The following is a 25908-nucleotide window of genomic DNA, read 5'->3' on the forward strand; positions in this document are numbered from 1 at the left end:
AATATAAAACGCACGGAAGCAAATAGGGTGTGTTAATTTTGTTTTACAAACCCCTGCCCTCCTGCCGCTTGAGCTTCTCTGAAGTATTTTGCTTCAAACCCTCTTCGCAGGTACGACTTCGCGACGCGGTCCTCGCAGACGCTCTCCATCAAAAACGCCTGGTACTTTGAGCGCAAGTACCTCTTCGGCGCTTCCAAATCCTACTTCAGCGTCGCCGTGGACGAGAACGGGCTCTGGGTGCTCTACCTCTCGAGGCCAGATGAGCACATCATGGTGGCACACATAGACGAGGACACCTTCTCGGTGCTGCGGCACATCAACACCACGTACCCGCAGTCCAAAGCCGGCAACGCGTTCGTCGCCTGCGGGGTGCTGTACATCACCGACAAGAACCACACGCACGTCGCCTTTGCTTATGATCTCTGGAGGGAAAGGCAGCTAGACACCAGCTTTGAGCTGAAACTGTCGCTATCTGATACAGGCTTTGCTTCCAAAGTGTCCCCAACCAAGCAGGACGATTCATCGTTTGTGCCCGTCCTGGCCATGCTTTCCTATAATCAAGGGGACAAGCGCCTCTACACATGGGAGCATGGCTTCCTGATGCAATACCCTGTCCATTTTGTTGGCTGAATGCACTCGGTACACCAATCCATGGTGGCCCTCTTTGCCTGTCGTCCATATTGGAGATTCGGCACTCCAAACCTTTCGACGTAAACAATAGCACATCTCCCATTTGAGGAGAGTCACAAAGCAATGTGCGTACAGACGGAGCGGCTTCTTCTTGTCTTCCTTTGTGTCCCCAGTGTAGATGTCTAGATTATGTAGGCTTCTATGGCTTTGCAGAACAAAGGCCGCTCGATGTCGTAGCGAGTGGTGCATGCCAGCAGAACCCCAATGAGGCTTTTGTTTTGCAGGGAGGCTGAGAAAGGAACGCCCTTCCGAATGCCATGCGCTTCGAGCACCAACGGAGGCATGTGGCATCTCTCGTCAAAGGACCCCATGAACGCGTCTAAAAGCCTGCAGCTCCCATGCAGCGCTCCTTCTCATGACCTGGGTCACAATGGCACCATACATTTAAGGCATGCTCAGACCACTTTCGCATTGAAACGGTAGTTTTTGTTAAGGGTCCTGTGGATCGGAGGTCTTGGGTTGTCTTCTAGCAGCCCCTGACACCCTTTAACCGACTGCAGTTGCCGGATTTAATTTGGGGGAAGCCAGAGCTGTAAAAGTGGCACAAGTGTCCTTTTAAATGTATGGCTGGGGTCCACGCCAGCCATTTTTAAATTTGCGAGGGCTGTGCCCTCTGCCCACTAGCACAAGGCTTTTGTACCAGCAGGTAGGAGATTTTAAATCAAATCAATAACCTTTATTAGGCATGACAAATTCAGAAGCTTCAGAACAAAGTTATGAATAAAACATTCGCATTATAAACTTCATGAAATAAAATACATATTAATTGAATTAATATTTTAGGACAATATATCAATTTTCAATTAGCACCCCCTGGTCTCTCCACAGTGGCCCAATCTCTCTGCGTAAACCGAGCACAAAAACTCAGCCACCACTAAAGTAACTCCATCATTATTATCTGACAATAACCCCTGAATAGTTGGCATTGCTGCGATCGATGCATCCACCTGCAAAGCATCCAGCAATCGTCTTCTCGCATTAATACCGTAATTACAGGAAAAGAAAATGTGGTCCAATGTATCTGGTTCATTCTTCCCGCATTTACATAAACGTTCGGCTTTTGGGAGAGCTAGATATCTTCCTTCTGTCTCCATAGAGGGGAACACGTTGAATCTAGCCAACATGAAGAGCCTGCACCCTTCCTGACCCTTCAAGTTTGCCATATATCCCCCTTTAAAGTCTCTACACATTGGGAGGTTCAGGGAGATTTTAAAGTCGTGGAATAGTGGCATCCAATGCAACAGAAACTTGTTGCACAGCAGCGGCCCACCTGCTTGTGGGTTATCTCAGGCAATGAAGCCCTCCTGCTGCAAAGCACCTTGCCAGCAGAAGAAGTATACCACTAAGTGACAAACGTCAGGATGCAACCGTCGGTTTATTGGTCTGTTGGTTGCGTGTGGCTGCTTAGGTGGTCATGCGTATTGCTCTAAATGCTCTTATGGGCCCTGATCTCATTCTAGGAATCTTGCAACCCCCACAGCAGGCATGCGGCAGCTTTGGCCCTCCAGAAGTTGCCAGGCGACAACTCCCGTCATTCCTAGCTTCCTGAGGCTGATAGGGGCTGTTGTTCCGGGACATATGGAGGGCCGGAGGTTCATCACACCTGCCTTACAGCTTCTGCTTGAATATCTCCAGTGACAAAGAGGCCACGGTTGCCCTGAAGCAGCCTCTTCTCCTGTCAAAACAGCTATTTGCATGACGTTTTGCCGGAATCACATTTTGCAATTTCAACTGGCTGTTGTTTTATGCTCTGGAGCAAAAGAGGGAGATGTATATGGAACATACTGGGGGGGGGGAATGCTTCTTTAAAAACAAAACAAAAAAACCCTTCAGCTGTCTTGTAACATGATAGTCTCCAGCCCTGCTCCATCCACTGAAATGTGTCCTTGAATCCGAGATATCATTTCAATTCTCCGTTGCAGTGTCACCCCCCCCCCCCAGCACCTTTTAGCTGTAATCTTGGCTGAATGTCTCACTCTCTGTGTGTATATATTTCTCAACTGGGGCATAAAGATGCATGTCTAACAATCCTGGCAAATAAAGGGGACATTGGCCCAACTGGCCTGGACTTCCTGGCTCCTGTTGCAGCCAAACACAGCTGTTTTGGAAAGATGCGTCAAACGGCGATGGGTACGGCGGTGCTTATTGACGGCAGAGAAATGTTTCTCAAAGTGGGAAGTCTGCAAAAGTAATCCGTCAGAGGGCAACCTCTGGGAATGATCTGGTGTAAAACAGGTGCCAGAAACAGAGGAACACCTACAAAACTAACTTTATATGTATCCTTGCAAGGCTTTTATTTTTAAAAGAACTTAAAATAGCATTAGCAGGTATGTGTGTGAAAGAGAAATGTACTCTGTGGGAGAATGTAAGCCTTCCCTTTCATTTTTTGACACTGCTCCTGAGGAAAACCTCTCTTCAAAGAATGGGGAAAAAACCAAATGGAAGATGTAGACCACCCTTTTTTTACACACACAGATTTGTGTGCAAGGAATAGGAGCCCGGCATTGGTGCAAGACGACTGTGTGCAAGACATGGGATCTGGGGAGTGGGGCATTATTACGATGATGATGATGATGACGCCTCTGCAGTAGATTGGAGGGGCATGAAAAGAGAGCAAGGTGTGTCCTCTCCGTGTTCTAGGACGCACTTGAAAGTTCATACATTATAAAAATCTAAAATAGCACTTTTTTCTTCATGAAGCTTATAAGAGCACCATGGGATGCGGGTGGTGCTGTGGTCTAAACCACTGAGCCTCTTGGGCTTGCTGATCATCGTTAAGGTCGGCGGTTTGGAACCCCGTGATGGGGGTGAATTCCTGCTGCTCCGTCCCAGCTCCTGCCAAGCTAGCAGTTCGAAAGCACGCCAGTGCAAGTAGATAAATAAGCACCACTGCAGCGGGAAGGTAAACTGTGTTTCTATGCGCTCTGGTTTCCGTCACGGTGTTCCGTTGCACCAGAAGCGGTTTAGTCCTGCTGGCCCCATGACCTGGAAAGCTATCTGCGGACAAACGCCGGCTCCCTTGGCCTGAAAGGGAGATGAGCGCCACAAACCCCATAGTCACCTTTAACCATCCAGGGGTCCCTTACCTTTTTAAAATAAGAACATCAAGCTTTAGAACAGAGATGGGGAAATGCAGCCGCAGGGGCCTCTTTCTCTGGCCCTTGGGTCTCTTTGTGGACCACACCCACTTCTCACCAGACCCCGCTTTATACCCCCCCTTGAGTAATTTCCCTGGTTGTAAGGTGCCCTTGAACTCATCCTTGCCTGGATGGAAAGTATAGAGAGGGGTGCATGAACTAACTAACCTACTGTATTGTGCTACCCACTTTTGCCTCTGGCCCCTACCATCACTGGCATGTGGCCCCTGGAAAGTTACCCCAAAGAGTAAGCAGCCCTCTGGATGAAAGGTTCATCAGCTGAGCTGGGATAGCTCAGCTGGTAGAGCATAAGACTCTTAATCTCAGGGTCGTGGGTTGGAGCCCCACATTGGGCAAAAGATTCCTGTGTTGCATGGGGTTGGACTAGATGACCCTTGGGGTCCCTTCAAACTCTACAATTGAAAGTGCTGGTTTTGACCTATAAAGCCTTAAATGGCTCAGGACCGCAATAACTCAAGGACTGCCTCTTTCCATATGAACCTACCTGGACACTGAGATCATCTTTGGAGGCCCTTCTTTATGTGCCTCCTCCTCGAGAGGTCCAGAGGCTGGCAACACGAGAACGGGGCCTTCTCTGCAGTGGCTCCCCGTCTGTGAAATGCTGTCCTCAGGAAATTCGCCTGGCGCCTTCATTATATACCTTTAGGCGCTAGGTAAAAACGTTCCTTTTTAACCAGTTTTTTGGTAGTCCTGATGAGCATCCCATACCCATTTTAAAATGTGGCTTTTGGGGGGGGTATTATTGGGTTATTGATTTTATTTTTATTTTATATACTGTGATTTTTTTATGTGAAACCACCCTGAGACCTCATATATTCCAGCTGCTGTCTCCTTAAACAGCTGGGGGAAACTGTTGCTATCAAGCCTTGCAAAGTCCCACGCTACCACAACGACAAGGACTGTAGGGCATTCCGTGAAATAAAAGGAATTTATTTAACTTAAAAAGATAAAACTAACAAAGGACATTTACTTTCTTTTCATATATATATATACTTTGCAGCTTGCACTTAAAATTGCCTTTAGACAAAGGTGCATTTTACTCCATCTCATTCATATATATATATATATATATTTCTCATATATATATATATATATATATATATATATATATATATATATATATATTTCTGATTTAGAATACAGCACAGAAACATAAATTCTCACTGGAGGGGGGGAAAATACAGTTTGTTAAACATTTAAATACACAGACATCAGCTCCATTATATCTTCGTAAAGAACGTGTCTCGACAGAGAAAAATACATCTAGGTATGACAAACAATAGCTGGTATATTACAAGCAAACAATATTGACCTCTGCATAGTTTATACAATATGCCGCGGAAACAGTTCAAGATTACCAATTTTTTCAACTATTTACTAGCTGGCCACATGTAAGCCTGACATTCATCTGAAATGTGGCATGGGTCTATATCAGTAGTTTCTTCTACAGCTTCACTTTAAGAAAGATCAATCTGTTTGGTTTTTCCCCCTTCCTTCTCTCGTGTTTTTTTCCCCCTACGTAAAAATAAAACTCAGAACTCAAAAAGATGACTAGAAAGAGGTTTCCTCTTCACAACAAACACTTAGTGCTCACAAATTACATTCCTAACGCAAAAGGCAGGACTCGAAATAATGGTGGGGGGGGGGAGGAGGAATAAGGAGTCCAAAGGTGGAATCTGATATGAGGAAAATCGCGGCGCCTCGGATGAAAACAGAGACCTGTGTTGCATTCTCTCCCACCCTCACCTCTCAGTAGTGACTTGAACTGATGTCATAACGTGGCTTGGTTTTCTGCCCTGTCTGGCCAATGGTATGGATTGAAATGTGGAGAAATGCGCCAAATAATATCGGGACAGTGCTCAGCTGTACCAAACGTTAGGAAAGGGAGAGGGGAGAATGCCACAGGGCCTCCGTTTTGGTGAGCGTCCCGGTTTGTTTCAAAACGTCTTCAGCGCAAACGACACAGAAAATCAAAAGTGGCATACAATTCCAAGGAAAATCCCACAGGTTCCGAGAAATGTTATTCTGTGCAATTTACAGTGCTCCAACGGTGCATTGATGCTAATTTGGGAAGGGGGAAATATAATAGGGGAGTCTCAGCGTCAAATAATATACACATCAGCCCACAGTACATTCCCCATTGCACACAGCTTCACGGATTGTGTGGTAGTCATTTTCATAGTGGCATGACCCAAAATAATAATAATAAATAATAATAATAATAATAATAATAATAATAATTAATAACAACGACATCAACAATGTAAAATCACGCTCACTTCGAATACCCTTCATTATAGCAAATCATTTTCAAAATTGGAGGGAGGGGGGGTCGCAGACATGCTTCAACTTAGCGGCAACGATTTGGAAGAGAATATCCTGAAAAGTACATCAAAAATAGCTGACTTTTAGGGATTTTGCTGCAACTGCAGGAGAATAAGCATCTTTTTGCTTACTTTAAGTAAACAAGGCTGATGGGTCAACAGAGCACAAGCCCATCGGTCACTGTGCAAGGGACGTCGGCGCCCATACAGTGCATGCATTTCCACCCCATCAATTCATAAACGCAGTGCTTTAAACGAGGGGGGGGGGAGAATAAAGGTGGAGGGTCGAAACATCGCTCTTCCTCTTAACTCAACTGTATAGCAACTAAAGGCTGCAATAATTAACTTTCGATTATGAAGTGTGGCGACACCCCTTCTCAAATGCTCGCTACACCACAGTACCCGGTCCCAGCCACGTTTCTCGGAAAGGGAGCGTCGGCAAAGTCTACAGAACGTCGCAGAGGCCCGACGGGATGCTGAAAGCATTGGGTAGAACTCGCATCTTCAGGGTACCATCCGCTCCACAGGAGAAGATGCGGTTGCCTTGCGCCATTTCAATCTGCATGACTCCAGTGCTGAGGTTTCGAAAGATGGACTGCTTGGCATGTTCGTGCTTAAAGGAGTGGATCAGACCGTAGCCTGCCAGCCTCCACACCTGCAGGAAGAGGGGGGGGGGGACAAGGACCTTGTCAGTCGATTTTGGGGACCCAGGTGATCGCATTTTCCACCTCTAACGGTGGCAGAGCTCGTGTTTCATATGCAGGTCAAATACCAGGTAAAAGGTGATGGTAAAGGTATGTCTCCCTGAGACCTTGGAAAGGTAAAGGTCCCCTAGATGGTTTAAGTCCAGTCAAAGGTGACTATGGGATTGCGGCACTCATCTCGCTTTCAGGCCAAGGGAGCCGGTGTTTGTCCACAGACAGCTTTTGGGTCATGTGGCCAGCATGACTAAACCACGCATGGCGCAATGGGACACTGTGCCACAGCGCTACCTATTTATCTACTTGCAGTGGCGTGCTTTCGAACTGCTAGGTTGGCAGGAGCTGGGACAGAGCAACGGGAGCTCACCCCGTCGCAGGGATTCGAACCACTGACCTTCTGATCGGCAAGCCCAAGAGGCCCAGTGGTTTAGACCACAGCTGCTAGGTAAGAGAGACAATATTGGGCCTGGGTGTACAAATGCTCTAGACCAGGTTTAAGTCAGTTTTCTAGGCTCGAATCCTAGGACCAGATCCTCAGAAGGTCCCTATCCTAGGACTGAACCCTTATAATGTGGGGCAAGACCCCCGGGATAGGGGCATGTTCAAGCACACATAAATGCTGGGTCTTAGACAGCACATAAGCACAGCAGAGCCATCATGGCTGGTAGGCACGGACAGGCTTGGCCTCCATGAATTTGCCTAATCCTCTTTCTTACTTTTTAATTTTATTTACTGGTATACTTTTCAGGTTATAAAATTCCACTAATTTCACAATCATTTTAACCTTTCAAAACTTGTCTTCCTTCCCCTCTTTCTGCGGTTCCTTACATTTATTTTTAATATCTTCTGGATATCCAAATTAACTTAATGTGCTCATTTATTCATCTCCTTTAAATATATACTCTTAAAAAATTGCAGGTTATTACAATAATCCTGCCAATGTTCTTATCTGCATACAATTGATCTTTAAATTTTCAATAAACTATTTCCATTCTTTTAATAAATAAGTTTGTTATCTTGATTTCTTATTCTTCCGGTAAGTTACCTGCCTAATCCTCTTTCAAAGTCTCCGAGTTGGTGGCCGACCCTGCTTCTGTGGCAGTGAGTTCCATAGTTTAACTATGCACTGCGTGAAGAAGTACTTCTTTTTGTCTGACCAGAGTATTCATAGTATCGTAGAGTTTGAAAGGGACTCCAAGGATCATCTAGTCCAACCCCTGCAATACAGGAATCTTTTCGCCTAGTGTGGGGCTCCAATGCACGACCCTGAGATTACGAGTCTCATGTTCTACCGACAGAGCTATCCGGGTGAAGGTGGTGGATGGAAGTCACTGCATGCAGCTCAATTTTGAGGAGCGGAGCAGTCAGCCCTGCAGAGTGGGACAACACCTGGACCATTTTTCTACGCAGTGTGCACAATATGTCTTTTGCCAGCCTGTATCAGAGGTTACAGAGCACAAGTTCACCTGAACTTCCGCTTACCTTCACATTGCCTTCTGCGGAGCCCGTGCAAAAGCACTCTTCGGAAGAGTCGAGGCGAGCGCCTTGATCGAAGAGTCATGGGCTTGGAAGGTGTGCAGGGCCTGCCTCTGCCGGATGTCGAAGATGGAGATGTGGCCTTTCTGCCTCCCGAAATCAGCAGCTGGTGCTTGGGTGCGTACTGTAGCACGGTAGCACCGTGATCGTGACAAGTGAAGGCTGAGCGAGGAAACAAACGACCAAGCAAGTTTTAAGTAAATGGTTATTATAACCTCATGCTATAGGATATACAGGTATGACAGCTGGCAAGCGGTGGCTGGTAGAGGGCAGCTGCGATTGGTGGGGCAGTGCCCCATTTGCCTTAATGGACCAGCCTCCACTGCTGTACCTGGCATGACTGGCAGCAGCAAACATCTGGGCACATCCAACAAAAATATGAGCTTGTGGAGCACATGATCACTAGCAAAAGGGCAGTGCGCACCACCGTCCACAAGGACTAAGCAGAGACTCCTAACCATAACTTCCAGGAATACAGGAACGCATCTCAAATCACTTGCACATCACAGAGTTAATACAAAGATGTATTGCAATGAACCTACCATGTATGAGGCTGTTGGACGGTGACACTAAGGTGTCCCACAAACACACGTTTCTGGAAAGAAGAAAAGACACGCAAAAATAAAATTAATATTGCTTATTCTCCAAGTGTACCGATCACTCTTCCTCCCATTTTTTGGCCTTTGGACAGACCTGTTGTCATGGACTGCCCAGAGGTGGCTACTAGACTCGAAGAGGTAATGAATGCGAAGTCACTTGTGGTTTTGCCGTGGCACTGCCAGCTCTGAAAAAGAAAACAGAAGGGACACAGAAATGAGGGTTCTGCAACATCATCATCACAAGCAAAACAGTCGGGAACACAAACGTTATAGCTACAGATTAACAGCCTAATGGCAGCTTGAAAACGAACAGGAAAGGGAACTAAGCAAGCAATTAACCCTCTCATTTATAACTGCCATTTCTCTTTCTGCAATTGCTGAGAAGATGATTAAACAGTAATGAAAATGTGAAAGTCTTAAAGGACATTGCACTCATAAATTAAGGTTTCCTGTGCCTTCCAAAGTTCAAAAAACCAAACCATGCTTAACCATCTAGTACAGGCGGGGCCACATCCCAAGAAACGTGGGTTTGCTTGTTTGTTTGAAACACTTTGAAACCACTGTCAGGGTTGTTACGACTACTCCTGAGTAACGACCTTCCACATGCTTGTCTTTCAAAAGTCTTTATTGGTGCACATTATTTACAGTGTAACGAGCTGCTGGGTTCATGTCTCCTTAATCAGAATCCCGGCACTGCCCCTTTTCGCGACTTTGACCAACATAAAAGACTCGGGACAGTGAATCTCCTCCCCCTTTCTCCTCCTCCTCAATTGGGGGGAAGGGTCTACGGTCTGCCTTCTGCCTGTCCACCCTTCCGCCTCTCTCTCTTCCTGCCTGTGGAGCAGTGGCTCTCCAATGCTGCCAGAGCCCTGGCACTCCTTCCTCGTCTCCTGACTCACCCCTTCAGACCCCGCGCTTTCATGACTGCTTGGAGACGGGCTGCTTCTGATGAGGGGGGGGGGGTTTCTCTGTAACCTCTCCCCCTTACAACCACCATTCATCGTGATGGATTCTAGGGCGATGTACAACAATATAAATAGAACAGAATATAACATCACAACTGGCATGCTTCCTTAAGAGAGTAAAATGGAGGGCCAACAGAACACTTAAACTGTAAAACCTATGAAGTGAGAGGCACCAGAAGAGAAATATAAACACTGGGCGAATACAAATGTCTTGATCCGATACTGTAAATGTCGTTTCTTTGGGAGGGTGTTCCAAAGAGTGCGAGCGCACCCGCACCCAAAAGGCTTCCCTCTTTCTATTTGCTCTATATTTATAGTTGCTCTATATAATTTTATATTTTAACATTTCTTTAAGGAGCTCAAGGTGTACAGAGTTCCCCTTGTCCCCATTTTATCCTCACAACAACAACACCCGGAAGAATCTGAAGAAGTGTGCATGCACACGGAAAGCTCATACCAATGACAAACTTAGTTGGTCTCCTAGGTGCTACTGGACATTGTTTTAAAATTTTTAAAATATATTTTGCCTGCACCAGACCAACATGGCTACCTACCTGAATCTATTCCCTTAGGAAGGTCCATGTCACCTCTGGGAATCAGAGCTCAAAAATCAAGTTTAAATCTGCATGCATTTCACACTGCCCTTTACAGAGGTTGCTCTCCAGGTGCTGCAGGACTTGCAACTTCCACCAGCCCCAGACGATGGTCAGGAATGAAACGATCCAACATTTGGAGGCCACTAGGTTGGGGAAAGACTGCTGACGCTACACCGAAGAGCCAATTCAAAACTTGCAACCAAACTGACTTCTTGGATTTCCTAGTTTGGAGTTTTCCTAAAACTGGGGAGTGGGACCAGAAATGAGGTCGCTCAAAATAAAAAATTGACTTGATTTACTTACCAGATAAGGTTTAGGATTAGTTGCAGTTTGGTTTACTTGCCAGATACTAAGAATCCCCTCCATCAGCACACACACACTGCAAGAGACAGATGCCACTCATTTCATAACTGTCTTCATGATTTTTATGAAAACGTGTCAAGAGCAGCTATTTTCCAGTAACCAGGGCCTAATCTTGCTACTGTTCTTCCAGGCTACTGTCATGGAGTAGTTGGGCGCAGAGGAATGGTGGGAGGAGCCAGCTGGGGAACCACCAAGGGAAGAAGGCTCAGAGACTGAGGAGTGGTGGTAGGACAGCAATGAGTGGTCAGAGGGAGAAGACTGGGAAGAGGAGGTGTTGGAAGCTGAAGGGTAACAGGGCTTAGTGAGCGGGGGGAGCCTGTGGCAGAGAGAAGCTGAAGCCGGAGAGGAGGGAGGCCAACAGGCAGAGACGATTCAGATTTGTGAAGTGTCACAGGTGTCTCCCTGTCCTACCTGCGACAAACTCCCCTCCCCACTTGTCTCCCAGAACCAGAAGAGCATAAAAAGGGCAGAGGAGAGGTTGACTTCGTGCAGATGCAGTCTCTGATTGATTGGAGGAATCCCTGGAAAGAGGGGATTTAGGCAGATGTGGGGAGGTGGGGCCCTTCAGTCTCAGAACTGATCCATGGGGCAAGACCTACTGGGGCTGAGGTGCTGTGCTCATTGGGGCCTGACACTCCGCCCATCTGTGCAGATCTATTTTTGCTAATAAAGAGTTATGCACAGTGTGATTCGCTGCTGGCTCACTTTGGACAGCTATGCACTTAACGTTTTGTTAAATTTCAGTGGCAACTTTTTGCAGCTTTTATATGGGATAGTTTATTAGAAACCAGGAACCATCACTCTAAGCCAGAGATGGGGACACCTGTGGCCCTTCGGGTGTTGGTGAGACTACAACTCCCAGCATCCAATGACATTGGATGGCCAGAGATGCCTCATCCCATAGAGTCTGAGCTTGCAGAAGGCAGTTCCCTATTTCCTTTGATCATAGCTCTGTGGTCAGCACATTTTGTGCTCGTTCTCTTCTTTAGAAAATGCTTGTGACCAAAGTTTTGCAATGCAGTTTTCAAGAATGCTCGCATAAACTCTTAACACAGCTTGTTGCTGTATTTATGCTTCTTCCATTTGACATATTTTACCTCTACTGGTGTGACTGGTCCTATTCTAATGACTGCAGAACGCTGTCATTTAATAAAAGGATCTGCAGAACAATAAACAGTCCAGTCCTGCGAAGCCCCAGGGAGTTCAATGGGCCTTAATCCCAGGTAAGCAGGCATAGGCCAGAAGAAGCCTGTGTGCTGATTCAGAAGTACAGATGGGACCACTCACCTTATTGCCCTGAGAATTAAAATACAATCTAGTAACCCGTGCATTGCCTGCTTGTCGGAAGCACACCAACTGTTGCGGCCTTGTCCATTCAAACATCCGGACGCTACCATCCTGGGCTCCTGTAAGGTCTGAGAAACACACCCACAAGAGACCAAGTTAACACTTCACTAAATGAAAGAAGAAAATGTGATAGTTTGCAATTAGGTAAAGGGGCCCCTGACCATCAGGTCCAGTCGTGTCCGACTCTGGGGTTGCGGCGCTCATCTCGCTCTATAGGCCGAGGGAGCTGGCGTTTGTCCGCAGACAGCTTCCGGGTCATGTGGCCAGCATGACAAAGCTGCTTCTGGCAAACCAGAGCAGCGCACGGAAACGCCGTTTACCTTCCCGCCGGAGCAGTCCCTATTTATCTACTTGCACTTTGATGTGCTTTCGAACTGCTAGGTGGGCAGGAGCTGGGACCGAGCAACGGGAACTCACCCCGTTGCAGGGATTCGAACCGCCGACCTTCTGATCAGCAAGCCCTAGGCTCAGTGGTTACCCCACAGAGCCACCTGGGTCCCTTAGTTTGCAATTACTATACCCCTATTTCCTGCTCCTATAAAATCTGCTCCAACTACTTGCTTTCAGTTTCATACTTTTTATCCCCAACCTTCAATTTGCTTTAAAAAAAAAAGTCAGCAGGAAATATCATATGCATTTCTGCACACAATTCTCCTAAGAAATCCATTTTTTGGTAAGCAAATCTGCCAAATATTCATGGTTTTGAAAGCAATTAACCCTAAAATACAAAAATACCGTATCTTACTTTTGATGATATACACATTTTTGTGTATACTTTGCCCCCCACCTGCACAACTTTTGTATTCCTTTTTCGGCTGGAGAACTGCGCAGCAAGATTGGGGGAAGGAAATCAAAAGATGGCTGCCTCTCAGTTTGTTTGCTGGTCCAGGAATTGCAGATTAGTTAAGGCTCCCACGGAAATGCAAACATATTACATTTCTCCTCCACCCCTGCTATTTCTCCCGCAGTTAGAACTGCTGCACAGAAATTACTCACAATACTGATGGAATGGATGGGAGGTCATTCTCTTAACGTTATTCAAATTCCGCTTGATGAGCTTCATGCAAAAGAAATTGAAATCATAATCAATCCACTTTTTCTACAAGTCTGGACAATAAAACATAGGCAAGAGTAAGAGATTGTATGGGTTCTGGCATCTTTTCCTATTCAGGTGTCCTAACCCTCCCTGCACTTATTTGGAAACATGTCTCAGTGAACTTGGTGCAATTTATATCTGAGTGGATAAGATTGGGCTCTGTGAACCAGCGCATCAGAGCAAAATCTCACATTTGAGCTTGTAGGCTGTATGTTTCTGCATGTTATGGGTGCAGGTTCAAAACTACCATAAAGGTAAAGGTAAAGGGACCCCTGACCAAATAGGTCCAGTCATGACCGACTCTGGGGTTGCGCGCTCATCTCGCGTTATTGGCCGAGGGAGCCGGCGTACAGCTTCCAGGTCATGTGGCCAGCATGACAAAGCCACTTCTGGCGAACCAGAGCAGCACACGGAAATGCCGTTTACCTTCCCGCTTGGAGCGGTACCTATTTATCTACTTGCACTTTGACGTGCTTTCAAACTGCTAGGTTGGCAGGAGCTGGGACCAAGCAATGGGAGCTCACCCCGTCGCAGGGATTCGAACCGCCGACCTTCTGATCAGCAAGCCCTAGGCTCAGTGGTTTAGCCCATAGCACCACCTGCACCCCATTCCATGTGTGTCAGCTATTGCCATGTAGTCATCCCTTTATGCATGAGAGCTTATCATGTGGATAAAGCTGTTTTATTTGTGTCATCTCGGAAATGTAAAGAGAAAGAAGGTTCTTTTTATCATATGTGGTGGTCCTGTAGTAAGCTTAAAACTTACTGGGAAATTATATATAATGAACTGAAAAGATTGTTCAAAATAACCTTTGTAAAAAAAAAAAATCAGCAGCTTTTCTTTTGGGAATTATAGGGACAGAACTACCTAAACTATATAGAAATTTATTTATGTATGCTACTACAGCAGCAAGAATGCTACTCTCCCCAAAATGGAAAGAAGCAGAAGTCCCAGCAGTGGAAGAATGGATACAAAAACTTGTGGAATATGCAGAAATGGCAAAACTTACCGGAAGAATAAGAAAGCAAGATAACAAACTTTTTATAAAAGAATGGAAATGGTATATTGAATATTTACAGATAAATTGTAGACAGATAAAAACATTGGCATGATTACTGTAATAACCTGCAGTTTCATAAGAGTATATATTTAAAGTAGATTACTAAATGAATTTGGATATGCAGAAGATATTAAAAAACAAATTTAAGGAACCGCAGAGAGGGGGAAGGAAGTCAAACTTTGAATTGTTAAAATGATTGTAAAACTAATGAAATGCATAAGCCTGAAAAGTATAAATAAAAACTTTTTTTTAAAAAATGTTCCACCTCATATCTTTTTTATTTTTTTTGGCGGCGGGGGATGTCTGTGTGTGTGTGTTGGGGGGGGGGAGGGGGCATTTGCAGTGTTGTGAAGAAAGCTGCTTGACCAAAAGCTGAGTTGCTGCACATGGTTATTTTGACAAAGGGAGCAATTTCCAAGCAGCCTTCGTGCCCTGGTTGTGCAAAGCATGGTTCGTCGGCCCTAACTTCTTAGCAGCAAAGGTCTTAAAAATAAAATAAAATAACACGCTGTACATTTTAGCCTGCGCACAGTGGTGCAGTTCCACCTCCAAACATTATTGGCACATTCTGCTATGGGAAAGAAAATGCAAACTGCATTAAGCATCCTGGTGGTAAAATAGCACGTGGTTATTCTGTGATCGGGACAGCCTTTATGATGGGGTAAAACTTGCAATTATTTTGGCATTTGTTGCCATCTAGTGGCCATTGCACCATCTCATCTTTTACGGAAATCAGAGGGGGACGATGACGACAAAGGGCTGTATCCAAAGCTCCCTGTCTGCTACCACACTAGGAGACAGATAGAATAATAGAACTGTAGAACTGGAAGGTACACCGAGGGTCATCTAGTCCAACCCCCTGTAATACAGGAATCTCAACTAATCATCCATGACAGGTGGCCATGACAAGTGAGTTTTAATTGTTGAGCAACAGAGAAATCCAGTGCAGAAACTCAGGCAACAGATTGCACTACTATTGTGCAAACAAATTATCAGCTACCTGCTTAGGTAGGTAAAAAGTCAAATGACCCCTCGACGGTTCAGCCCAGTCAAAGGCGACAATGGGGTTGCTGCGCTCATCTCACTTTCAGGCCGAGGGAGCTGGCGTTTGTCCACAGACAGCTTTCCGGGTCATGTGGCCAGCAGGACTAAACCACTTCTGGCGAAACCAGAGCAGCGCACGGAAACGCCGTTTACCTTCCCACCGGTGCGGTACCTATTTATCTGCTTGCACTTTGACGCCCTTTCGAACTGCTAGGTTGGCAGGAGCTGGGACAGAGCAACGGGAGCTCACGCTGTTGCTGGGATTCAAACTTCCGACCTTCCGATCAGCAAGCCCAAGAGGCTCAGTGGTTCAGACCACAGCGCCACCCGTGTCTCTACCTGCTTATGCCAGAGCAAAGTTCCACAATGGTTGCTATGCATGGTGACTATGCTTTGCCTCCCCTGTTGGAGGCTGAATGCAGGGAGGGGAGAGGGCTCTTGTGTTTGTGTCCTTCTTGCAGGTTTCCCCACAGGAACCTGCTTAGCCACTGTCCAAACAGGATGCTGGACTAGACTGGCCACTGGCCTGACCCGGCAGTCTCTTCTCACGTTCTTAAACTGGCTTTAACTTAGAGCTGCAATGAGTGCAACCCAGGCTTGTTTGAAAACCTGTGGTGTGGCGGATCAGACCAGCCACGTGGAGATGCAGTCACTTACCACGCCAGCTCCAGTACTTGTTTGCCCGCTGCCCAACCATGGCATAGACGCAGCTGACGAAGAAGAAGAGGCAGGCTGCATCTGAGCCACCGCAAAGGACGCCGTGCTCGACTGCGTGAGTGTCGTGGTGGAGCCACGGAAGTCAAGGTCATCCGAACTGAAAAGGTGGAAAAACAGAGCATTAAGATCTAGCTACTTTGTCTGCAGAGAAATTTGTGCGACATTGGCCGCCGCGCCTACGCTTTTCACAACGGATAATGCTGTATATCTGCGGGGCAATCCTACCATTCATTCACAGTCGGGGTTGGGAGCGGGGAGATGCACAGGCAGAACAACTGCCATAGGCAGTTACTACAGGCAAGACAGTAGGTAGTGTTGGAAAGGTTCTTCCTTCTTCCTCCCATTATCAGTATGAAGTAATCTAGGAAGCTTACTTATGCAATAGCTCTGTATTACCCACACTAATTGACAGCAGTTTTCCAGGGTTTCAGACTAGGGACATTTCCACCGCTAATGGGAGATGGTGGGTATTGAACCTGAGACCTGAGCATTCAGACTCCAGATTCAGATCTTACGGCGAAGTAGAGCTGCCTGTCATCAGTGTACTCGGTGACTATCCCAAAACGCCTTATGACTGCTCCCCATAGCTGCCAAGTTTTCCCTTTTCTCGCGAGGAAGCCTATTCAGCATAAGGGAAAATCCCTTAAAAAAAGGGATAACTTGGCAGCTATGCTGCTCCCAATGGTTTCATATAAATGTTAAATAGCACTAGGGAGAGGATAATATGCTGAGGAATCCCATAGAACAGGGGTGTCCAACAGGTCGATCGCGATCTACTGGTAGATCATGGTCGATCTCTGGCTCCCTTTCCTGAGCGTCACTAAAACTGACTCCTGCCTCACCCCCTCACCCCACCCTCCATTGTTGTATGACCTCTGGATGGGAAGACGGAGCTTTCTCTGTGCTGCTGTTTAGATCCATAGCGATCTTTTTGTGAGTGATGTTACCCTTTTGTCCCTTGCTTTTCACCCCCCCCCAAAAAAAACCGGAACTCCCCCCCAAAGCTTTTTTTTTAACCCCCTAAAAAAGTGGCTTTTCTCCTCCTCCCTAAGCTCAACCAGTGTCACACAGTGCCTCTAATTGTCAACCCAATTTGTAGTGGATCTAGAGAATCTGTCTCTTCCAGGAACACCTGAAGTTGCCTGTAACCAAATAAAACGCTGGAGGATACAGGCAGGGTACGGAAGAGACGCACTGCTTGTGTGCCTTCCTAATCCTAACCCCCATCAACTGCTTTTGATCAGGAAAACGAAAGATCAGGAGTAGCTGGGCCTATAGATCAGGGTCGTGGAGGCACACAGGTCACATGGAAACCTGCTCATCCACAGAAGTTCAAAATACAGTATATACAGTCCGCTCTCAAGTTATGCAGAACAACAGGAGGCATCGCCGCCCCCCCCCCCGCCAAAGCGGGTCCATAAAGAGCCTCTGTGAATAATGCAGTCTTGCCAGTGCATTCGGCACCAGCTACCACTTCAGTATCAGACACAACAGCATATTTAAGGTATTTATTATGCATTCAACTCTCCAGTTAAATAGAGCTGCAAGGCATGAGTAGCCAACCTTTTAGATTCTCGGTCAAACTCCTCTCCAATCCATATGTAAGACTGAGCAGCCAGGAGGGCTGTGACATCAAGTTCCTGAACGTCGTGCGTAGAAGCTAACACTATCTCGTTGATGTTTGCCTGCACAGCACCAAAGAGAAAAGTGAGAGGCTTTAAGTCCCAGGCCCTGCGGCAAGCTTCACAAGGACATTTGACAAGCAGTAACTTTACTTAATTACGTTTATTTGTTGCACTTGCATCCCACATACTTGGTTCTTCACCCACATCGGCACCCAATTAATCCCCACAATAACCCTGCCAGGTAGGTTAGGCTAAGAGGCGATGACCCCTGTGAGCTTCATGGCCAAATGGGGATTTGAACCCTGGTCTCCCAGGTCTTAGTCTGACACTGAACCACTACACCACACTGTGACATATAATTCTTATTATTCAAAAAGTGAACTATTCACATGGAGGAATTAACTTGATCTAAACAAGTTTCCAAAGAACATGTTTTTATTACCAAAAACCGATATTAGTCAGGTTCAGAGCAGGTAGTAGCCCAAAACACCATCCCGAAAAATCGCAACCACTCCGAGCAGCTACTGAGCAGTCGCATTCAGGGAGAAATTCCACAACTGTTGACTGAGCACTACCCAGTGTATTTTCTGTTTAGATAAACTTTCCTGTTTAGATAACCTCTCTATTGTCACCAGCTGACCATGTACATTCTGATTTTAATTTCAAAAATGTGTATGTCACAATATATATTTATATATTGTATATGAGGCCCCTAGAACCATAAGAAATGCAAAAAATTAACTGTTGAATAACTCATTATTGAATTGCCCCCCCCCCAAAAAATCAAATTGCCCCCTTGTGGGGCGTGTGCCCCACGTTGGGAACCATGGTTTTAAAGGGAGGTCAGGAGAGGAAAGCTTTACCTTATTGACTGCAAAGGCCATGATCATATCCGACTCCTTGTGTATAATTTTTGCTCTTCCTCCAGGGTAGCCGAGCTCTGCTTCGACCTACGAAACATTAAAGTGGGTTTTTTTAAAAAAAACAAACAGGTTCACTGAACTGTTTTGCAGTGGTATGAATCAACTGAATAGACAAGACGCAAAAGAAGCATGCAGAAGAAGTTGAATAGCTGTGTGGTTTTGGCAAAAACTCGTCTTTGGACTTCCATGTACTCTCCAGAGCATTCCAGGAGCCAAAAGATGTTATGTTTCCAATCCTGACACACAAAACCGGCGTGCAAGTGAGTGACCCAAGGTGTTATGCAGCATATCTCAGCATTAGTACACAGGTTTGGGTCCCGACAGAGAGATTGCACAGATCTGTGTTGTTATTGTCACTTTAGCAAGTGGGAGTAAGGAAAGGCAGCCCCAGAGAAGCTTCAAAAGTGCAGCGAAAGGTTCGGGAGGTGGGATACTACTACCTTGTGTTTGCAACCGTCCGCTACGCTGTGGTGAATGACCTGCTTCTCGCGATCTTCTACAGACTACACGGCACCACACAGTCACAAACACAAAACACATGCACAAACAAATACAAAAAAGGAGAAGAATGAAAACGTTCCAAGCTGGTGTTTTAAAACGATGCCAGCTAACCATTACACAAATGCTTTTAAGGGCCCGGGAGGGGGGGGCAAAACAAATTCACTTGGTAAGTGAATGCAAACACATATGGCATAGTAAGCAAATAACGATGAAATGAAATAAATGCGCGCGCACATAAGCTTCTCACTTGCAAGATTTTCTTACTAGCAAGAAGTTTTGTGGGAAAGAGGGAGGGAGGCAGACTTAACACAAGAAGCAGGGTGGGCTTGGTCCAGGTGAAATGTACCTGATTATTAAACCATAGCTTGGCAGCAGGGAATACTATGGGCTTGCACAATCCTTCTCCTCCACCCCCCCCCCACCTCAGAGAGACATTCTCCCTCTCCTCCTTCAGGCTTTGCAGCAAATGATCACACCTGCACTGACGTTTCCATTTATCAGGTGGCCTCAGTGGCCTGGAGATGCCTTGCATCAGCTTCGGCTGATGGTCCAGCTACGCCCCTATCTGGACAGGGATAGCCTAACTACTATTGTCTATAGCAAAATAAGAAAATTCCTTCAGTAGCACCTTAAAGACCAACTAAGTTTATATTTTGGTATGAGCTTTCGTGTGCATGCACACTTCTTCAGATACCTGGTATCTGAAGAAGTGTGCATGCACACGAAAGCTCATACCAAAATATAAACTTAGTTGGTCTTTAAGGTGCTACTGAAGGAATTTTCTTATTTTGCTTCGACTCAGACCAACACGGCTACCTACCTGTAAACAGTACTATTGTCTATACTCTGGTAACCTCAAGGTTAGATTACTCCAATGCGTTATATGTAGGGCTGCCTCTGAAGGAGGTTCAGAAACTTCAGCTGGTGCGGAATTCACCGGAGCAAGACGGTTTGAGCATATTGCTCCCATGGTATTTTGCGTTCTATCGCATTTGTACTTATTGATGTACAATGACGTGATATGATTTATATGAACGGGCAATACAAATATATATATATATATATATATATATATATATATATATATATATATATATATATGTCTCTCTCTGTGTGTATTTATGAATGAAAAATGAAAAACACAGTGCATAGTCAGGCTCACTTTAACACACCGCTAAAGCTAATTGAGGACAAAAAAACCCCAGTCATTATAACAAACATCAAACCAGCAAATGATTTCAAGGCAGAAGAAAACTCTTATAACTTCAATGAGTATCATTTGAGTCTTTCTTCTTTTGCATTACCTCACTTTGCTTTCTTTTCTTGGTGAACGTGTATCGGAGGAAAGTATCTTGCAGTAATTCCTGCTTCACCAGAAAATTCCACAGCCTTTTGGCTGGCTGTGCTGAATAATCTTTTGATCTGGGGGGAATGGGGGGGAGAAGGGTGTTACTGTAGAATTCTTTTTCTTTAAAAGAAAAAATGCAAGGAAGGATAAAACTGGAAGAAGATAAAAAGAGCCAAATAAAATACTAGAGGATACAGGAATGGTTTGGGAGAAACACATTGCTTCTGTGCCGTTCTAATCCTAAGGACCCACCAACTGCGTTTGATCTGGAAAATGAAAGATAGGGAGTGTCTTGGCCTATAGATTAGGTTCATGAAGGAACGCTGGTCACATGGAAAGCCTGCTCATTCACAAAAAGATCAAAGTGTATACAGTCTGTTCTCAAGTTTTGCAGAACACAAGAGGCATCTCCCCAAAGCGGGTCCACAAAGAGCCTCTGTGAATAATGCATTCTATGGATTCTTATCCCATTAAAAGCCCACGCAAAACCATAACAGAGGAAACTGCTGAAAGCAGGAAAGAAATCAACAAAGCACCACCATATACCACAACGTAAATAAAAAATAAAGGTCACAGACATTTCGAGCTTTATTCCATAATGGCTTTGGGGATTGCTATCGTCTAAGGAGAAATAAATAAGTACAACATCTGGAGGGCTATGAGTTCCCTATCCCTAATTGAGATTATCATGTCTGTTAATAAAACTGGTTCACTTTCTACTAGAGCCCACAGCACTACTTCCATGGGGGTGGGGGACCTACTTGAATGGTGTGTTTTCAGGGTCAACCATTGCTTTTATTCGGGCGGCAGCTGCTCCTGGTCCTATTCCCACTTCAGTGAAACAGGTATTGATATAATTGGGTGGTGGGCCTTCAAACTGGTCCATTCTTTCTTGAAGGATTTGTTCCCAATTTTCCAAATTTTTAATCACAGCGATACCCAGCGGCGAGGTGACTGGAAGATCTAAAACAGCAATGTAAAATTCAGCAACTATCCACAGAAAATTGTATGCATTGGCAACAACAACAACACCCACCCCCCCACCCCTCAGAAGGACTCGGGACAAAGGCCCGTGCACAGACCTGAATAAGACTTTGCATAAAACTTCCCTTGTCCTTGGATCTGGAAGCTGCTGTTAGTGCAGAATGTTGTAGCATGAGTGCTGTCAGGAGCGAGACCTTGTCAGCATGCAAGACCTGTGCTCAGCGATCTGTTCTGGCTGCTACCAGGTCAAGTTCAAGGTGTTACTGTAGTATATAAAGCCCTTAAGAACTTGGGAACAGCTTACCTTACCCCCATATATGCCCACCTGGGCGCTTCGATCGGCAGAAGTGCCACATAAAACCTGTTCTGCATTTGTAAGAACTTCATCTTATACTTTGGAACTCCCCGCCTACTGACATCAGGCAGGGTTCCTTCACTGCACTCCCTTTTGGCACCTGCTAAAAATATTCTTGTGTAGACCAGCCTACCCAGAAACGTAGAATGATTTTTTTATAAAAAAGTTATCTTGCTTGATGTTCTTCCTTTGCAATGACTCTTCAGGTGCCTTGCATGCCATTCATAGAAGAAAGGTGGTGCAGTCAAACCTCGGTTCTCAAACGGCTCCGTTTTCAAACCTTTTGGCTCCCGAACGCTTAAAAACCTGGAAGTAAATGCTCCGGGTTTTGAACATTCTTCGGAAGCCGAACGTCCAACATGGCTTCCGTTGGGAGTGCAAGAAGCTCTTGCAACCAGTCGGAAGCCGCACCTTGGTTGTCGAATGTTTAGGAAGCCGAACGGGCTTCCAGAACAGATTACGTTTGACTACTGAAGTTTGACTGTATATAAATGTTTTAATAAGTGAATACATCTGAAGTCAGCCCTGTTTAGGGAAGCTTTTGATATTTAATAGACTACTGTATTTTAATATTTTGTTGGAGGCTGCCCAGAGTGGCTGGGGAAACCCAGCCAGATGGGTGGGGTATAAATAACAAATTATTATTATTATTATTATTATTATTATTATTATTATTATTACAGTGGTGCCTCTCTAGACGAATTTAATTCGTTCCACGGATCTTTTCTTATAACGAAAAATTCGTCTAGCGAATCCCATAGGAATGCATTGAATTTTTTTTTTAATTTTTTTTTGCCCATAGGAACGCATTAATTGAATTTCAATGCATTCCTATGGGAAACCGCGATTCGCTAGACGAATATTTCATAAAACGAATTTGTCTAGCGAGGCAACCTCCACTAGAAAAAACCTTTCGTTAAGTGGAAATTTCGTTAAGCAGGGCATTCATTAAGCGAGGCACCACTGTATTATTATTATTATTATTATTATTATTATTATTATTATTATTATTACTATTATTATTATTATTATTACCACCACTGAATTCAATCACATTTAATTTTGAGTAAACGTGCTTCAGCTTGGACTTAGGATTTGCTTCTTCACGTAGAATTGTTTTCACAAAGCATGGAGCAACTCACCAGGTATTTCTAAACCAGCAATGGGGAAAAAGTTCTTAATATTGTTCAGAGCAAGTTTTACCATCGCCAAATGGATAAGGGCCCAGCTGCAGGGGGAAAAGGGAACAATTGTAATGTTATCAAGTGCAACACAAACTCTCTCTCTCTTTACAACAGCTGGTGTTTAGCACCACCCCTTCAACTGCATTTTAAATGTGTTCCACCAAAGAAGCTGGATCTGAAGGTGCTCAAGAACTGAGTGCTCAATTGCCAGAACATGGGGTTGCAGGATATTAAGTCAGATTTGGAATAGACCCACTGAAATGAATGAACCTAAGTTTGTTATGTGACATAATGTCAATGGGCCTACTCTCTGTAGGATTAGCACTGGATAGAACACATTGTTATATTTTAAGGTTCGCTTTTAACAAGCAAATCAAAGGTGATATCCAGCATTAATAATACTCAGAACATTCTACTCAGTTCAATGAGTCTACTCTAAAGTGCGATTAATATTGGACATCACCCTAAGCTAGAAAACTGTTTAATATAGTTTTAAAAAAATGTTTTATAAAAGCATGAAAACAACATCTGCTTTTGATACATCTCGGCAACTAAAACAAAAGAAAACCAGATTTTTAAAGAAACCAAGTTCCCCCCTTCTGGCACCACACCTAGAAATGAAGGCAGATTACCGATACACGCAATATAATATAACCCTTCAGATGTCTATCCCTTCAATAAATATGTCGCCACCCTGATAGATACAGTCGTATTTATGCTACCCTTTCTGCAGTTCCACCTTAGCATCTGATGAAGTGGATTGTTGACTAGAATACCGTATGCTCTTTTGTAAGAAAGTGCTTCTAAAATGTTAGTCCCTTTATTAAAATATAAATTAGTAAAAGGGACCCCCAGGAAATTTAGTTTATACCCAGTGCTTTTTTCTGGGGGGGATGCAGGGGTACGCATACCCCTAAACATTTTGTGAATTTAACGGGAGAAGAAACTACAATTTTTAAAATCTTTAGTTTCTTCTCTAGCACGGTGAATCGTCAGTTTCGTTGCTACCCCCGATGGCGGCCTCATTTCCTGTCACGTTGTTTCCTGAATCTCAGACGGAAGCGAGCATTTAATGTGTGAAGTAGGAGTTGGAATCTAGAATGGTGATTGGTCAGTTTTGTTGTTACAACCTCCAATGATGGCTTCCTTTCCTTTCCCGGTGTTTCCGGGAGGAATCGGAAAGATGTTAGCGCACACAACCTCATGCCAATGTCGAAGTTATTGTGAGCTGTCAGGTGTGCAATAGGAGGTAATGCACGTTCTTTGTACTTTTGTCCATTTGCTGCATTTATTTCTCCCAATTTGAGCTGTAAAATGGTGATTTTTCTAAGCCTTTTTTTAAAAAAGAAAAAGAAAAAAAGCACTGTTTTTATCAGAAGAGAAGCTGAAGATTCTGCCTGCATCCATTTCAGCCCCTGATGCTGCCTACCTGTAGGAGCTGGCATCCTTGTGCTCCAGGATTTGCATATCGGAGAGGAAAGCATCCTCATCCTCGTCTTCGCTGTGGATGCTCTCATCAGAATCATACATCACACCACTGTCTGAAAAAGGAAGGAATGGCTGTAAAGAGAGGACAAAGCGAGATATCAAGACATGTTTTACACGGCATCATTTTTTTCCACAGATGTTACTTCGATTCATAGGTGCAGGAAGAAGGCACAATCTTCATTATAGGAATCACGGGCCACAATGCTGAACTCGGAAGGAAGCATGCAGAGTGGACGTCATTGTGAATACCCCCCCCCCCAATCTACCACCAAGGGATGGCAGAGGATTGTGATCCAGGCTAGATTCTATGGCGAAACTGTTAGCATTCCGTAGCCGGGGGGGGGGGGGGCAGATGTGAGTCTGCCCCACGCAGCTAACAGAAGCCAGAGCACACCTGGACCTGTGAGTCCGGGAGTGCAGCAAATTGTGATTGCCTTCAGCTTGAAGAACAACACACAGGCAACAATAAGTAGTGTCTAACTACTTTATTATAGATGGCGAACCTATGACTCGTGTGTCAGACGTGACACGCAGAGCCCTCACTGCTGGCACGCGCCCCATTGGCCCATTCATGCTGTTGTTGTTGTTTCCCTCCCCCCATTTGTTCTCCCGCTCCTCCTACAGCTTATCTCCTGCTGTTAAAATCCGGATCCTTTTTTGTTGTTGTTGCTGGTAGCCAGAGATTGGTTTTTTAACCCTTTCTGTGCTGTTTTTTCTGGCACTTTGGCAGACTATGATTGGATGTAACAGCGTTCGTTTTTAACCCGTTCTGTGCTGGGGTTTTTTGGCGCTTTGGCAGGCTATGTCAGTGCTGCGTGTTAGTTCCAGCGAAGGTATTATTCGTCATTTATTTCTGTTCTCTTCCCCCCCAAAAAAGCGCAGCGGCTTTGGGGCATTCCCCCACCCCAAAAGCAAAGCAACTTTTGCATCCCCCCAAAAAACTCCAAAACTTTGGTCAGCAGCTCCCCCCAAAAAGCTCAACAACTCTGGGCACTTTGTGATAACTAAGGGGTTTTTGGTTTGGTTTGGTTAAATAATTAGTTTTTGGTTTATTAAATACAGTTATATATTACAATTATACATTTTTGTTATTGAAAGTATAAATATCGCGAAATTATGGTTTTTTTCTCGAAGTGACACACCACTTGAGTTATGCTCGGTTTTTTGGCGAATTTTGACACACCAAGCTCAAAAGGGTGCCCATCACTGTTATAGAGAGAGATGCAGCGTAGCGTCTGGCATCTTGCACAGCTGAAAGAGAAAGTGTACAGAGGACAGTGAAAAACATCACGTGAGCATAAGG

At 45.0% G+C, this 25908-nt stretch overlaps 2 protein-coding genes across 2 annotated transcripts in view; one reads left to right on the forward strand and one right to left on the reverse strand.

Moving 5' to 3' along the window:
* The window catches only part of GLDN (gliomedin), a 33188-nt gene extending 29459 nt beyond the window's left edge, over positions 1-3729 (forward strand). The window contains exon 10 of the mRNA XM_035130479.3: positions 111-3729. Coding sequence (XP_034986370.3) covers positions 111-630 — 520 coding nt within the window. The 3' untranslated portion in view covers positions 631-3729. The remainder of the gene's footprint in view (positions 1-110) is intronic.
* A 1206-nt stretch (positions 3730-4935) lies between these two features.
* Positions 4936-25908, reverse strand: part of DMXL2 (Dmx like 2) — a 96529-nt gene continuing 75556 nt past the window's right edge. Inside the window, 18 exon segments of the mRNA XM_088656789.1 lie at positions 4936-6827; positions 8356-8411; positions 8414-8488; positions 8491-8571; positions 8952-9004; positions 9103-9112; positions 9115-9193; positions 10873-10967; positions 12213-12347; positions 13276-13336; positions 16138-16294; positions 17761-17882; positions 18686-18772; positions 19186-19248; positions 20551-20668; positions 21356-21557; positions 23076-23161; positions 24547-24677. Of these exon segments, the coding sequence (XP_088512915.1) occupies positions 6618-6827; positions 8356-8411; positions 8414-8488; positions 8491-8571; positions 8952-9004; positions 9103-9112; positions 9115-9193; positions 10873-10967; positions 12213-12347; positions 13276-13336; positions 16138-16294; positions 17761-17882; positions 18686-18772; positions 19186-19248; positions 20551-20668; positions 21356-21557; positions 23076-23161; positions 24547-24677 (1821 nt within the window). The 3' untranslated portion in view covers positions 4936-6617.

This window comes from Zootoca vivipara, chromosome 13 (assembly GCF_965207765.1).
Source record: "Zootoca vivipara chromosome 13, rZooViv2.hap1.1, whole genome shotgun sequence".
Classification (NCBI taxonomy): domain Eukaryota; kingdom Metazoa; phylum Chordata; class Lepidosauria; order Squamata; family Lacertidae; genus Zootoca; species Zootoca vivipara.